This window comes from Triticum urartu, chromosome 5A (assembly GCF_056163025.1).
Source record: "Triticum urartu cultivar PI428250 chromosome 5A, HENAU_Tu73, whole genome shotgun sequence".
Taxonomy (NCBI): Eukaryota; Viridiplantae; Streptophyta; class Magnoliopsida; order Poales; family Poaceae; genus Triticum; species Triticum urartu.
This window is the reverse complement of record NC_141877.1, coordinates 597,572,604-597,585,991: the sequence shown is the minus strand read 5'-3', so window position 1 is coordinate 597,585,991 and position 13,388 is coordinate 597,572,604. Positions and strand designations below refer to the sequence as shown.

The 13,388-nt window shown below is 54.8% G+C and overlaps 2 protein-coding genes and 1 pseudogene across 2 annotated transcripts; 1 reads left to right on the top strand and 2 right to left on the bottom strand.

Annotated features, from left to right (window-relative positions):
• Positions 1-1,951: 1,951 nt before the first annotated feature.
• LOC125506116 (BTB/POZ and MATH domain-containing protein 2-like) lies at positions 1,952-9,558 on the bottom strand. Its single transcript, XM_048670988.2, has 2 exons — positions 9,501-9,558; positions 1,952-2,640 (listed from the first exon to the last, which is right to left on the bottom strand). The coding sequence occupies exons 1-2, from the start codon at positions 9,556-9,558 to the stop codon at positions 1,952-1,954; spliced, it is 747 nt and encodes a 248-aa protein (XP_048526945.2).
• On the bottom strand, positions 4,333-6,345 carry LOC147973203 (uncharacterized). The gene is made up of 2 exons (XM_087522420.1): positions 5,410-6,345; positions 4,333-5,331 (listed from the first exon to the last, which is right to left on the bottom strand). The coding sequence occupies exons 1-2, from the start codon at positions 6,343-6,345 to the stop codon at positions 4,333-4,335; spliced, it is 1,935 nt and encodes a 644-aa protein (XP_087378546.1).
• LOC147973202 (uncharacterized) lies at positions 6,626-7,608 on the top strand (annotated as a pseudogene).
• Positions 9,559-13,388: the final 3,830 nt, after the last annotated feature.

The following is a 13,388-nucleotide window of genomic DNA, read 5'->3' as shown; positions in this document are numbered from 1 at the left end:
GACCAGGAACGAGGCCCATTGATCACGGTTCGTTCCATCAAACAGGACCAAACGGTCCAGACGAACCGGGACCAATGACCCACGTGGCTTGGCCGGCCCCCTGGGCTCACGAACCGGGTCCAATGCCACCATTGGTCCCGGTTCTGGACTGAACCAGGACTAATGGGCTGACCCGCCCTGAATCTTTGTCTCCTTTTCTACTAGTGCACGTACCTACGATCCTACCTAGAGTTTGGACGTGGAGGTGCAGCTGCGCCACGTCCAAGCTCTAGCTACGATCGTCATCAACCACCGGCCGGCAGCAGGGCCGGCTGCCGGACATCCAATTCTCCACTCCATCAAGGTCGTCGTGGAGAACAGCAACGCCCGGCCGGGTGGACCTCTCCTTGTCCCAGCTGATGTTCAACCTCGCCTTCGACGACACGGTGATGGTAAGCCTGGCCGCCGGCCCGTTCCACGTGCCGAGAGCGAGGAAGACCGCCATGCCGCTCGTGCCGAGGGGTTAAATTGTCTGATGGGAAAAATCTCCATTGTACATAAAAGACGTGTTTGCTACTAAATCATCCAGTTCAGTCGATTCTTGCAGAGAGGACGAACCAGTCCGTGAGGACGAGCCGGGAACAAGACGGAAACAGACCGGCGGACGCGAGTAAGAGGGCTGACGGTGCAAGTGCGATCGCCGGCATCGAAGAAGGGAGGTTCAGAGGGACGAACGGGGCGGCAAGGCGGTAGCCTGGTGGAGGTGGGGTTGCTGATCGCGGGTGGGAGTAAGAAGAAAAAGAAGGCGGGAGGAGCAGTCGACTGAATGAAACTGTAAAAAGTGCATGCATTGCATTTGCATATGGATATGAAAAGGTTCACTTGCGCTGGTGCCTACCGTTTTTCAAAACGAGGAGACAACACACATCCACCGACTCTGTTGTGAACAAGATCTGCAACAAAGAATCAAAACTAGACAGGTAGTACGAGGTTGGTTTCCATGGACCAGAAAATGTGCGAAAACGATTTACTCCAGCAACAGAAAGCACAGATATGCCTATAAACCCGTCTTTTCGAAAACTGAGTCCGAACCATCCTCAACAGCATAACAAGCACACAGATGCACTGCCAGCAATAACCATTGCGAAATAATAAACCCACGCTCCATCCATCACAACTATAGCTAACAGAAGATATTTTCAGTCAATGCTTGAGGATTACATGCACACCTTTTTATTTCTTTTGCTTAGTGCTTTAGACTGAATTACAACGCAAGATCACAACGTCCACATACACGGCATACATATTTTACATTCAGCTTGCAGTGCAAAAGTACTACCTCCGTTTCAAAATAGATGACCTAACTTTGTACTAATAACCGACACAGCGAAGTAACACAAGCATCTACTAGTGACGTATTAAGGACGGCACACAAAACCTACAATTGTAGTCAGTCGCTACAAAACAGAGCAACCGAGAGGAAATCCGCCGTCATCGGCTCTTGTCATTTTCGACTGATTGACTGATTCTACCGGTTGGTAGCCTCCCTCATCTGCAACGGCTTCAGTTGGTGCAAGGGCCCAAGCTTAAGGTAATGAAGCTTCTATTCTCCAAAACAAGTCCACATTTAGGTGAGTTATGAGAGCACTGGAACAAGGATGCACTAATTCTGCATCCAGCAGAATGTAACCATGCACACATGATGTAATTGACTCAATAATAATTAAACTAACACACAATGGATAATCAAGGTACGTAGATGGGCGGCTGTCTCAATACTACTACTTTCTTTTATTTCGCGAGAAAGGAAAATAACCATTTACTGACCTGAGCAGATAAAGACGTCTTATAAAAGTGAACAGAGGGAGTAGCAATTTTTGTTCTGAAACATGCACACAACCTCACATGGAGAAGTAGCTTAACCATTACTACTAAAATCTCGATGGCATATATGATAACTGGTCTATAGGCATTACTTCCACATTGTCATGACAATATCCTTAGCCGCGTTCCATTCAGCCGGGAGGATTCTAGCTATTAGCTCCTTGAGAACAGATGGGCAGCTGGACTTGAGATGCTCATAACCTTCGCTTGCCATCATCGCCTCCAAATTGGACGGGGAAGCAAGGAACTGGAAGCAAGCTTCTTTGAGATCATGGAAAACATGCTGCTCCGCTAAAGCCAAGCTGGTTGCCACCATGTTGGCAGCAATGTTATTGCACAATTTTTCCTCACAGATCTGCCTCAGCCTGCCGATGTTGTACCTGTCAGCCGCCACGAGCAGATGGCCGGCCATCACCACATCAAGCACTGGAGGAACCGAGTCGGTGTAAATGAAATGGAGCAAGGACTTGAAAACATCAGCTTCCATGTCACAGATTTCAATATGACCAGAGGAACTCTCCTCCATGGCGCCGAGGAGCTCGGCCTTGAAGACTGACGACCGAGCAGCAAGGACACACCTGTGAGCAGAGAATCTCTGTGCACCGACTTGAAAGGTTAGGTCTGCTGCGTCCTGGTTCTTGAGTAGGTCGCCAAGATGCTGCTGCAGGTCGCTTGGAGGAACCCTTGCTTCTTCGCCATGGATCTCCTTCATGACGGTGACATCGCACCTGATGGTAAGACAATCATCTTTCAGATGCTCCGATCCCTCCAGCATAGCTGGCTTTTCATGTTGATCATAGCAGGGAGCAGTGGGTAAAAAGTAAATACATGGGGATGGTCAGAAGACCAAAAGGATTAAAGGGAACATCAAAGGGGAAAATTAGAACAGCAGGTTAATCAGCCTATCCCTTCTGGTGGCAGCGTGAATGGGTGCAACAGGCATGTTGCACCAGCCTGCCTCCATAGGTCAATGCCTCGCCTGATGGCCTGCAAAATTTCTCTAGCAGATGCTACTTTGTTCCTAAAAGTGCAGTCGTTCCGGTGCCTCCAAATTTCCCAAGTTGCAAGCATCATGAGTGACTTTATGCCCTTTCTGAACTCCGGTTTTGTACCGTCGACAATGCTTGTGATCCGATCGGTGCTACTTTGGGCTAGACGATCGGATTGGGCGTTCAGTGCTTCACAGCCCTTCCAAACCGAGAGGTTGTTCCAAATTGTGATGGTGAAAGGGCAGGACCAGAAGATGTGGTCGGCCGTCTCAAGGTTCCTGAAACAGAACTGACAGAAATATGCGTTGGGCCACCCTCTTCGCTGCAGTCGATCGTTGCACCAGAGCCTGTTCAGCAGCAACAGCCAGAAGAAGATCTTCAGTTTCTCGGGCGCCCAAGCCTTCCAGATGATCTGAGGATATGTGGAGGTGGTGTTCGCTTGGAATTGCGCCCGATACGCCGAAGCAGCAGTGTAGCAGCCGGTGGCCTCCAAGTTCCATCGGATCTCGTCGCTCGTGTCTGAACTGAGGTTTACAGGCAGCAGTCGCAATAGTCTTGCCAGGGCGACGCACTCGTGGACTATCTGATCTGTCTGCCTGTGCGATAGGTCCAGAATCCATCGATCATCGCGTATGGCATCAACAACCGATCTGTTCTTCCTCCGGGAGTGTTTATATAGGTCTGGGAAAAGGAGATGCAGCGCGCCGGCCTGGTGCCAGGAGCAGGTCCAAAACCTGGCCGTCTGTCCGTTGCCAAGCATGACCGAGGTGGCCGCGCTGAAAAACAGCCGATCGGAGGTAGTGCACGGTACCTCCATGCCCACCCATGGCTTGTCTGGGTGCTTCCAGGTGTGCCATAGCCATCGTTGCCGCAAGGCCCGGCCAAAGCACTCGAGGTTGAGGATGCCAAGTCCTTGTTTATCCAAAGGTGTGCATACCTTACTCCAATTTACTTTACACTTGCCTCCGGATAGCTCATCCTCCTGTGCCCACAGGAAGCGTCGTCTGACTTTGTCAATTTCTTTGAAGAATTTCTTAGGCATGCAAAGCACTGTCATAGCAAACGCTGGGATTGCAGTCAGCACGGCTCTGACAAGGACCCGTCGACCAGCAATGGACATGAGCCTGCCCTTCCATCCGGCTAGCCTTGCTCTGATTCGATCCAGGACAAACTGGAGGTGAACAAGTCTCGTTCTTGTCAGAGTGAGCGGGAGGCCCAAATATTTTAGCAGGAAATCTGTGATGACGCCTCCAAAGCTCTGCAGAACTTGTTGAACATCCACTTCCTCGCATCTGATTGGGGTTGTTGTTGATTTCTGCCTGTTGATCCTCAGGCCCGTGGCCTCTCCAAACAACTTTAGTATGGTGGTGAGTACCTCCATCTCTTCTTGAACTGGGTTCATAAAGACAACTGCATCATCAGCGTACAGGCTGACCCTTAGTTTCAGCTCCCACCTTGGCAATGGCTGCAGCATTTGTTGCTAAATCGCTGCATCGATTAGGCGTTGCAACGGGTCAATGGCCAGGATAAATAGCAGCGGGGACAGTGGGTCACCTTGTCGGAGCCCCTTGCGGTGCCTAATCCTCCTCCCTGGCACTCCATTAAGCAGAACTTCTGAGTGCGATGATGCCAATAACCAGGCAATCCAGTCTCTCCATCTAGCACTGAAACCTAACTCTTGCAACAGCTCCAACAAGTAGTCCCAGGACACGCTGTCAAAGGCTTTGGAGATGTCCAATTTGAGAAGCATAGCTGGGGTTTTGGAACGATGCAGAGCCCGCACACCATTCTGGACATAGAGAAAACTGTCTTGTATACACCTGGTCTTCAGGAATGCTGACTCCGCAGGAGAGATGAGCGTGTTGATAACTTTGGACAGCCGTATTGATAGCACCTTAGTAACCAGCTTTGCAAAGGAGTGGATTAGACTGATCGGGCGAAAATCTGCCATCCGCACAACCCCATCCTTTTTTGGCAGCAGAGCTACAAAAGACGTGTTCAAAGCAGCTAGATTCCCGCTAGCTAGACGGTAGAATTGGTGAAATGCCGCCATGATATCAGCACTGATGATCGACCAGCAGGCCCTGAAGAAAGTTCCACTGAAACCATCAGGGCCTGGCGCCTTCTCTGCTGGTGACTGCATGATCGCTGCCCAGACCTCTCCCTCCGAGAATGGATTATCCAACCCTGCCGCTTCAACCCTTGGCAGCTGCAGCGTGCTCCAGTTGAGAGTCACACGTCGCCCCGAGCCTGCGGTCATCATGCTGCTGAAGTGGTCGTGGATAATCTGCTCCTTGTCTCCATGCGCCGTGGCACACCGATCGTCACTCTGAATTGTATGGTTGAAGTTTTTGCGTCTTCTGGAGCAACACTTGGCGTGGAAGAACTTCGTGCTCGCGTCGCCTGCTCGCAGCCAGAGCACCCTGGAGGCCTGTCTCTTTCTTGCCCTTTCGATTGCCGCCAGCCCCACTAGCCGGATCTTGAGCAATTTGCGCAAGTTGAATTCTGCAACTGACAACGTTCTTGTCTCCTACGCCACGTCCAGACAGAGAATCACCTCGCTGGCAATGTGGAATTGAGTCTTCGCATCGCTGAACAGTGATCTGCTCCAGATCTTCAGATCCTTCGTCACCCTGCTGAGCTTGACCTGCAGTCGCGCAAAAGCACAACGCTGCTGAACCGGCCGGCTCCAGGCACGCTCCACTGTAGGGTGAAAGCGCGGGAACTGCGGCCAGAAAGACTCAAATCTGAAGCGAGCACGGCGGATCGGAGCTTCGCATGGCGCCAAGACCAACGGGCAGTGATCGGAGCACGCCGTGGCTGCGGCCATCATGCCATAGGCGGGGAAGAGAAGCTCCCAACTAATAGTGCAGAAGACTTTATCTATACTAACCAGCGTTGGATTTTGCCGCTCATTGCTCCAGGTGAAACGCCTGTTTTTACACTTAATTTCCCACAAACCTGCCGCGTCTAGCGCCGCCCTAAACTTCCCCATGATACGCCGATTAAGGTTGAAGTTGTTCTTATCCCTAGCTTCGTAGATGATGTTGAAATCACCGGTGAGGAGCCACGGCTCTCCAGGAGGGGGAGGGGCAGATCGTGCCAGCTCTAGGAGGAACGCATCCTTACGGGCGTCCTCAGCAGGTCCATAGACCACAGTTAGCAAAAAAACGGTGGTCGATTGGCTGACCGTAACGTTGGCAGTGATGGCGAATACCCCTACTGCCTGGGACGCGATTAAGACGATCTCACTGTCCCAAAAAATGGCCACCCCGCCTCTAGACCCGATCGCAGGCAACACTACGCAGTCAGCTAACCTGCTACCTCCAATGTCCCTAACTAGAGCTGGTGACCAGGCGTCTATTTTCGTCTCCTGAAGACAGCGAATCGCTGGTCGATGCGCCGCGACAGCTTCACAGACAGCGTCGCGCTTGGCTAGCATATTGAGCCCACGTACGTTCCAACTAACTATCGGACAGCGGTTGTCATCCATATGGGCACTTGATCATACTCCAACGGCTACTAATTTCATTGATTGAAGATAAACGCACTACCGAAGACAAGCTAACTCCACCAACTTTCAGGGAACGTTGCAGCCCACCAATAGGCCCCAAATTGCAGTAGCGCCAGCTACTCCTAACCACTAACCCTACAGGAATTACAAAGAGCCCTAACTCAACCCCGCTTAAGGCCGAGCGCCCCTGGAGATTCCTAAAATATTGCACTAACATGATCAGACAATGGCCTCCTCGTCCACTCCATCGGCGCCGGTCATGGCAGCCGCAACATGCAGCGCCTCCTTGTTGAGGCGGGTCAGCTTGGCGATGCAGGCGATGTCGCCATCAGTGAGCGGCTCGTCGAACTTCCGGAGCAGCTTCTCGGCGGCCTTGGCAGTCATCTTCTCCTTCGGGCCAAGAAGACCCAGCTCGCGCACAAGTCGCAGCGTCCCCCGCTGCGCGGCTGGCACCGTCGATGGATTTTCCGCTTGGCGGGCACTGTGGCGCTCTGGAGCAGGCGTGGCCCTGGTCTTGGGCGGGGCCGACGAGCGGCGCACCGGTGCCTCCGGCACCAGCGGCGGTTTGGTGGCTTGGAAGAGGCGCTTCGGGGCCGCACTCAGGTCTGAAACCTCGCCCTCTGCATCAAGCTGGAGGCAGCAGACCTGTTGGGTGACGGCCCCAAGCTGCATCTCCACTGCCGCGCTGTGGGCCGGCTCCTTGCGACTGAGGAGGCCTACGGCAACGCCTGGGCCCGCCAGGGTTGGGCCGAAGGCGTCTGGCAGGCCCGCATCCGCCGCGTTGACGCGGCTGACTTGGCCATTGAACTCCAGGGGGGTCGAGACAGCGGCAGACGCGTGGGCCTCCAGCTCAGTAGCCATGCAGTCGAACGGTGGCGGCTGCGGGAGCTGGGTTTGGCACCGGCGAAGAAGTCGGCGATCGGGTCGTGAACCGCGGCAGCAGCAGCAGCAGGTGGCGGGGGTAGGGGGCGTGGCACGTGAGGAGCAGCACCTCCGGTGCCCGCAGCGCGCCGACGGGCGGAGTTGTGACGACCACGCGAGTTCTCAGAGCGGCGTTGTCCCGGCGAGGAGCGACTACGCGTCGAGAGGAGCTCTCCTGCTCCCCCACCTTCTCCTTTCCGGTGCGGCTCCGGCCAAGGAGCATGTCCTTCCACGATCTGCGACCGCCCTGATCTTCTCCATCATCATCCTTGCGGCCACCACCATGGGGTGCACCGCGGCAGCCCACATCGGCGAGCATAGCGAGCTGGCGGCGGTGCTGTGGTTCGCGCTGGCCGTCTTCCACTCCCCTCTTCCAGGAGGCGGTGATGATGATCCGCAGCATGGGTCTGTCATCGTCGTCGGAGTCCGAGGAAGGCAGGCCACTCTGCGCCGAGCGCGGCGACCGCGGCTCATAGGGCGACCAATCCTCGATGCGGTCCACATGGATGAGGACATCATGCCGGCTTGCGGAGGGAGGCGCGGCGACGGCGCGGCCCGGTGGAGAGAACCCGAGCATCTCCTCCACGCGACCCGCCCCTCGCTCCATCAGCCAGAATGTGTGCTTGGTTGGGATGAGCCCCACATCCCAAACCCACATCCAGCAGGCGAAGCTCTTGGTGTGGCTCCGCTCGAAAGTGCGGCTGTCGAGGCGGTCGACACGGCAGCCAAGGGCCTCTTCGGTCCCTTCAATGGACCAGAACTGCTGCGGCATCTTCTCAATGACCACCCGGACGTGGTAGTTGAAGGTTTGCACCACCGCGTGATCATCCTCGTGCCAAGGCTTGATGAAGAACTTGGCGCCGTCGACTGACAGAGAGCCGAGCTTGACAACTTGATCTTGGTGAATCAGCAGATCGAAGATGATGAGGTAGTCCTCCGGGTCGTGGTTGGTGATCCGCAGCTGGTGCGGCCGGATGCGCAGCCGCGCCTCAAGCTCCAGCCCAACCGCCATGGCACTGGAGGTCCGGCGCGCATCCGCCGCCGTGAGCAGCACCCCCTGGCGCTTGAGTATGAAGGTGGCGTGTTCCAGTGCAGGGGTGGACATCACCACCTTGCAGCTGTGCCGCGGGCGGCGCGCGGGGTCGGCGACGTGGGTGCCTTCCATGGCAAGGGGCGGTAGCGCAGGGGCGACGGGTGGAGGCGCTGGAGTAGTGGGAGCAAAGCAGAGTCTATCCCTTGCCGGCACCCTAGCGATGGCCGCGGCAGGGTTGCGCCTGGGGTTCTGCGGGCACTCGCGGCTAAGGTGACCGAAGTGATTATATATGATGCAGCAGATCGGGTCGTGGCAATCCTTCCTACGGTGCTTCTTGCTCAGGCATCTGAAGCATTTGCCGTGGAACTGGCTTAAGAAAGCAGCCCGGCTGGCAGCAGCATTGAAGTCATCTCGACGCCCATGCCGGACCGGAGGGGAGCGCAACCTATTACCCGCCGTGCCAGAGCATGGACGCTTGTTTTTCCGGGAGGAGACCTCGGTCCATCCCCCATCCAGCCCCGTAGGGGGGGAGTTAACGCCAGCAGCAGGGGCAACAACGATGGATTGAAGGCGCGGTCGCTCCAAAAGCGGTAAGGAAAGGGGATCCGCGGCCAGATCCGCCGGGCAGAGCAGCGGAGCTGTGGTGGAGCACTCGCCACGTAGCAGGATCCGGGGCGGAGAACCGGGATCTCGCGCATTGACTTGACGGGGCGGTTGTGAATCCGGCACCATCGACGAACCGGAGGGCGTAGGGGAAGCCGGCGGCGACGCATGCAGGCTACTGCTGGAGCCAGATCTACGAGAGCGCGGCCGGCCCATGCTCGCCAGCAGGCAGGAGCTGGCAGGCACCACGGGGTGGCCGCCGCAGCCAGAGTGGCCCACGGCGCAGGGAGCGGGTGGCCGCCGCGGCCGGCGGCGCGACTTGGAGTCTAGGAGCGGCAGGAGCTCCCCCTCAAGCCTGACCCTCTCCCTCCTGACTGTGACTTTCGTCTTCGCATCTCCGGCAGATTCTAGAAGTACAGAAACACAGACGTAATCGACATAATTCTTAGCAAAGCCGTTTTGGTAATATCTCACGACCCAGTCGTGGCCGCCAACACCAAAAAAGAAGTAGAGGTCATGAATTCGTCGTTCTTGAGTAGCGCCTTGGCTCTGGAGTATCCATCTACCTTGAGCACACAAGACCTTTCGTCACATCCGGCTACAATGGCAGCAGAGATCTTGCAACGCTCTGCCATTCTGGAGGTGGTCTTGGCGTTGACGATTTATATACTGCGTCTATCTATATCGATTACTCCTCGCCGCCGCCTAGTGGTCTCATTGGAAGCATGGTCGCTGGTGGCGCTAGGGCGGGAGGGGATGCGGGGAAGAAGAATCCGGGGACGGTGATTGGAGGAGCGTGGAGCTCGACGGCGGGAGCTGGTGGCGCCGAGGGAGAAGCGGAGAGCTGCGGCGGGAGCGGAGGGGACCCGGGGGAGAGACGCGCGAGAAGGGGTGGCGGCGGAGACGAGAGGGGATTGGCACGTTTGGTTTTCTGCGGGTTGCCGTTTAGCAGCCACGGTGAGAAAAAGGATGGCCGAGGTCGGCTTGGGGAGGAGATCCCACGGCCCAGACTACAATCGCCCTGGGAAGGGATCATCGTATCTTTAGATTTTTTTTAAACGAGGCAAAAGACTTGCCATTTTCATTGATTAAGAAGATAGTGAGAGTTGCCTGGTTAGTTGAGAAAAACCGGGCTAAAACCAATACAACTCAACCCACAGAACATGGGTACCACCGGCCAACCTGGCCACATGCCAACAGATGGCCACACGCGCGAACAACCGACAACTCCGACTTTGAAGACGAGCATCGCAAGGGAAATATGCAGGACGTGCGCTGACCACGCCCTCCGTAAATGACCACCGAGTGTCTGTCATCGTCACCACCTGGACTCGCTCCACCACAGCTCCGACTTCAAAAACAACTCAGTGACCAACAAAAGAGCAACCTCAGACACGCCGGGAAGATCTGACTATCGAAGCCCGAGCCGCGACCCAAGCTCCTCTCGACGTCATCATCGTTGCCAAACAGAAATCAGCGCCCCCGAAATGGCTGCCTCAGCCAACCACGCAGCAAAGATGCCGCCTCCCATGCAGCGAAGATGCCGCCATCCACTGGTCTCCAGGTTGTGGCCAGCTTTGAGACGATGCCCCCAAGCAGGAAGAAGACGTGAGGCGCCTTCATCGCCCGATCCCACGGATCTGAGGTTTCCCCCCGAAACCAAGGCCGTGGGAAGAGGGGAGGATCACCCCACAACAGCGACACTTTCAAGAAAGAGTGCGATGCCCGCGGGCATCGTCGTCACCGGATCCGGAGAGGCCGGAAATAGGATTTCTCCCGGAGATGCTCAATCACCACCCGCCCGAACCTGCACATCCAACAATCACCAGCCTTCCTGCTGAGGCCGACCCCGAACTGGCCATGGGATCACACGACCCACCACATCCAGACACACACCACCTCCTAGCCGAAGCCGCTGCCACCGAATCCGGGGCCGCATCCCCGGCACCCTCCACCAGCTGCCAGCCGCGTCGGGCTAGCAATCCAGCCAGATCTGCAGCACCAAGCCAGGAGGGGGGCCGCCACCCTGCCCCATCCCGCAGCTGAGTTGCCAGGCCAAAGCTCAGGCACCCCGCAGCAGCCGCTGCACCGCAAGAGGGCGCCGCCGCACCGGCAGAAGCTGCCGGCCGCCATGCCATCTGCCAGATCCACGAGCCAGGAGCCACCAAAACGCCGCCAACCACTGGATCTACAGCACCATGGTTCGCCGGAGGAACCACCACGATGCTGCCGGGCCGAGCACCACCATCTTGAGCGGACAGGCCGCGCGAACAGCGCCAGATCCGCATCTAGCAGCGCCCACCCGCAGTTCCGCGACGCCAGGGAAAACGGCCGCCGCGAGAGAGCAGTCCCACCGCCGCCGGCACCGCACGGGCTTCGCCCGGCGACGCACGCCGGCGGCGGCGGGGGAGGAGAGGGGAGGTGGTGCCCGCTGGCTGCTAGGGTTGGGGCGCCCCGGTGCCGCTCGGGGGCGACACGGGAGCGAGTTCTTTTCTTCACTATTGGAGTTCTTTAGTCAGAGAATTTGTAGCTCAAGCTCAAACTAAGTACTGTATCTTCAGATTCAGAAATAGATAGAACTGCATTTGGGAAGTTAAGATCCATTTATTTCACATCCAGCCAAACAAAAACACATCGTGTTAGATGTTCAAGTCTGTAAATTTTCTGCCAACTCCTGCTTCGCTGTTTTGGTGGAGCTTGCTTTTTCCAGCTCCTCGACTCAAATTTTGCACTAGAATCATCGCCAGCTTCTCATTCACAACTCCGGGAGTTTCCCCGTTTGGCCCAATTCCAGGTTCGAAGTTGAAGGAGGGAGGAGTTGGAGAGTTACCGAACAGGCCCTAAGTTTCCAAAAGCTAAATCGTTACCTTCAGAAGGACACGTCGTTGCATTGTAGCCCTATGCCATTTTGGTGGGAGGAGAGAGGAGCCATTATGGAGAGATGAAAAGTTTTGTTTGCGCTGAGGGATTATATCGACGATTTGAGTCATATTGACCGGCATGAAAAATTTACCGGTGTGCATAAAGACGCATTTGAGTCATATATATCAATTCAGAGAGGACGAACGTGCAATCCCAAGCCCAAGATGGGGACGTGCATCATCATTGACAAGGAAAAGAAGGGAACGAGACGAAGACAGGGTCTAGGACAATACAAGAATGGGACATCAATAGGGTAATATGGTCAGATGCAACGTCGTTGATATAGGTGAGCAAAAGGGTTAAAAGTGTGAGTACAAGGTGCAGTTGTCGACGCTGGAGAAGGAATGGATTCAAGGGATCGTCAAGGCGATAGTTGGAGCGATGTTGGCCGCCAGTGGCGTCGACAGGCACTCAGGCCGGTGGAGTTAGGCGGGTTGATGGGGTGGAGGAAGGACAAGCCCGCGGTGGAAGTAAGAATGCGTCGGCAAGGGAGGAAGACAATGTAGTAAAGTGAAGAAAACAAGGAGACAACGTGTCATGACTAGGAAGGCGAACCAGGAAGCACCATAGGCAAGGCCCAATAGCTAGAGGCTACAAGGGGAGGAGAAAGCGTAAACAACATCGACAACAAGACCATGGGAACCGATACGTCTCCAACGTATCTATACTTTTTTGTTGTTTCATGCTATTATATTATCTATCTTGGATGTTTATATGCATTTATATGCTATTTTATATGATTTTTGGGATTAGCCTATTAACCTAGAGCCCAGTACCAGTTTCTGTTTTTTTTCTTCTTATTTTTGAGTTTTGCAGAAAAGGAATATCAAATGGAGTCCAATTAAGCTGAAAATTTATGGTGATTTCTTATGGACCAGAAGAAGCCCCCAAAGCAAAAGAGTTGGGCCAGAAGAGTCCCGAGTTATCCACAAGGGTGGAGGGTGCCCCCACCGCTCGAGTTTAGTTCGCTAAACTGGCCTAACGAGAAGTACTCCGCCTTTGGGATAGGAGGTTGAAGCTGAAGGTTGACCCACTCGACGTCTTGAGATCGGATGTGTCATGTTAAAGCATGACGGAAGCACAAACTAATTTTAAGACCAATTTTCGGATTGGCACCAAAAAATTGATTTAGTTCGGACGTAAAGTTTCTGCATAAGTTTTTTGGTTTTTTAAGCTTATGGCACTTTTGATCTATTTGGGTGTCTTTCTTTTATGAGGCGGAACATCCTCTTGACCGAGGTACCCTGTGTAATAATCCAGCTTGCGAAATCTTTTTGACCCATAGTTCGGCATTCTTCCTACCGACCTGCACCTTGGTGTTGGGTCCGAACATAAATCCCGCAGTACACCGTCGTACACTTTTCAATCATCGACAATATCAACGGGGGGCTGTGACTTGAGCCGAACCCACCAAAAGCCAAGGTACTCCGAGGAGTCCTTGGCTAAATGTTCTTGAATATTGCTTTATATGCATCAGTTTCGGATTGTGTCTTCGGTCAATAGTTGGGTTGCCCAGTTCCTGTGCTTGCCTCCTACGTTTTGC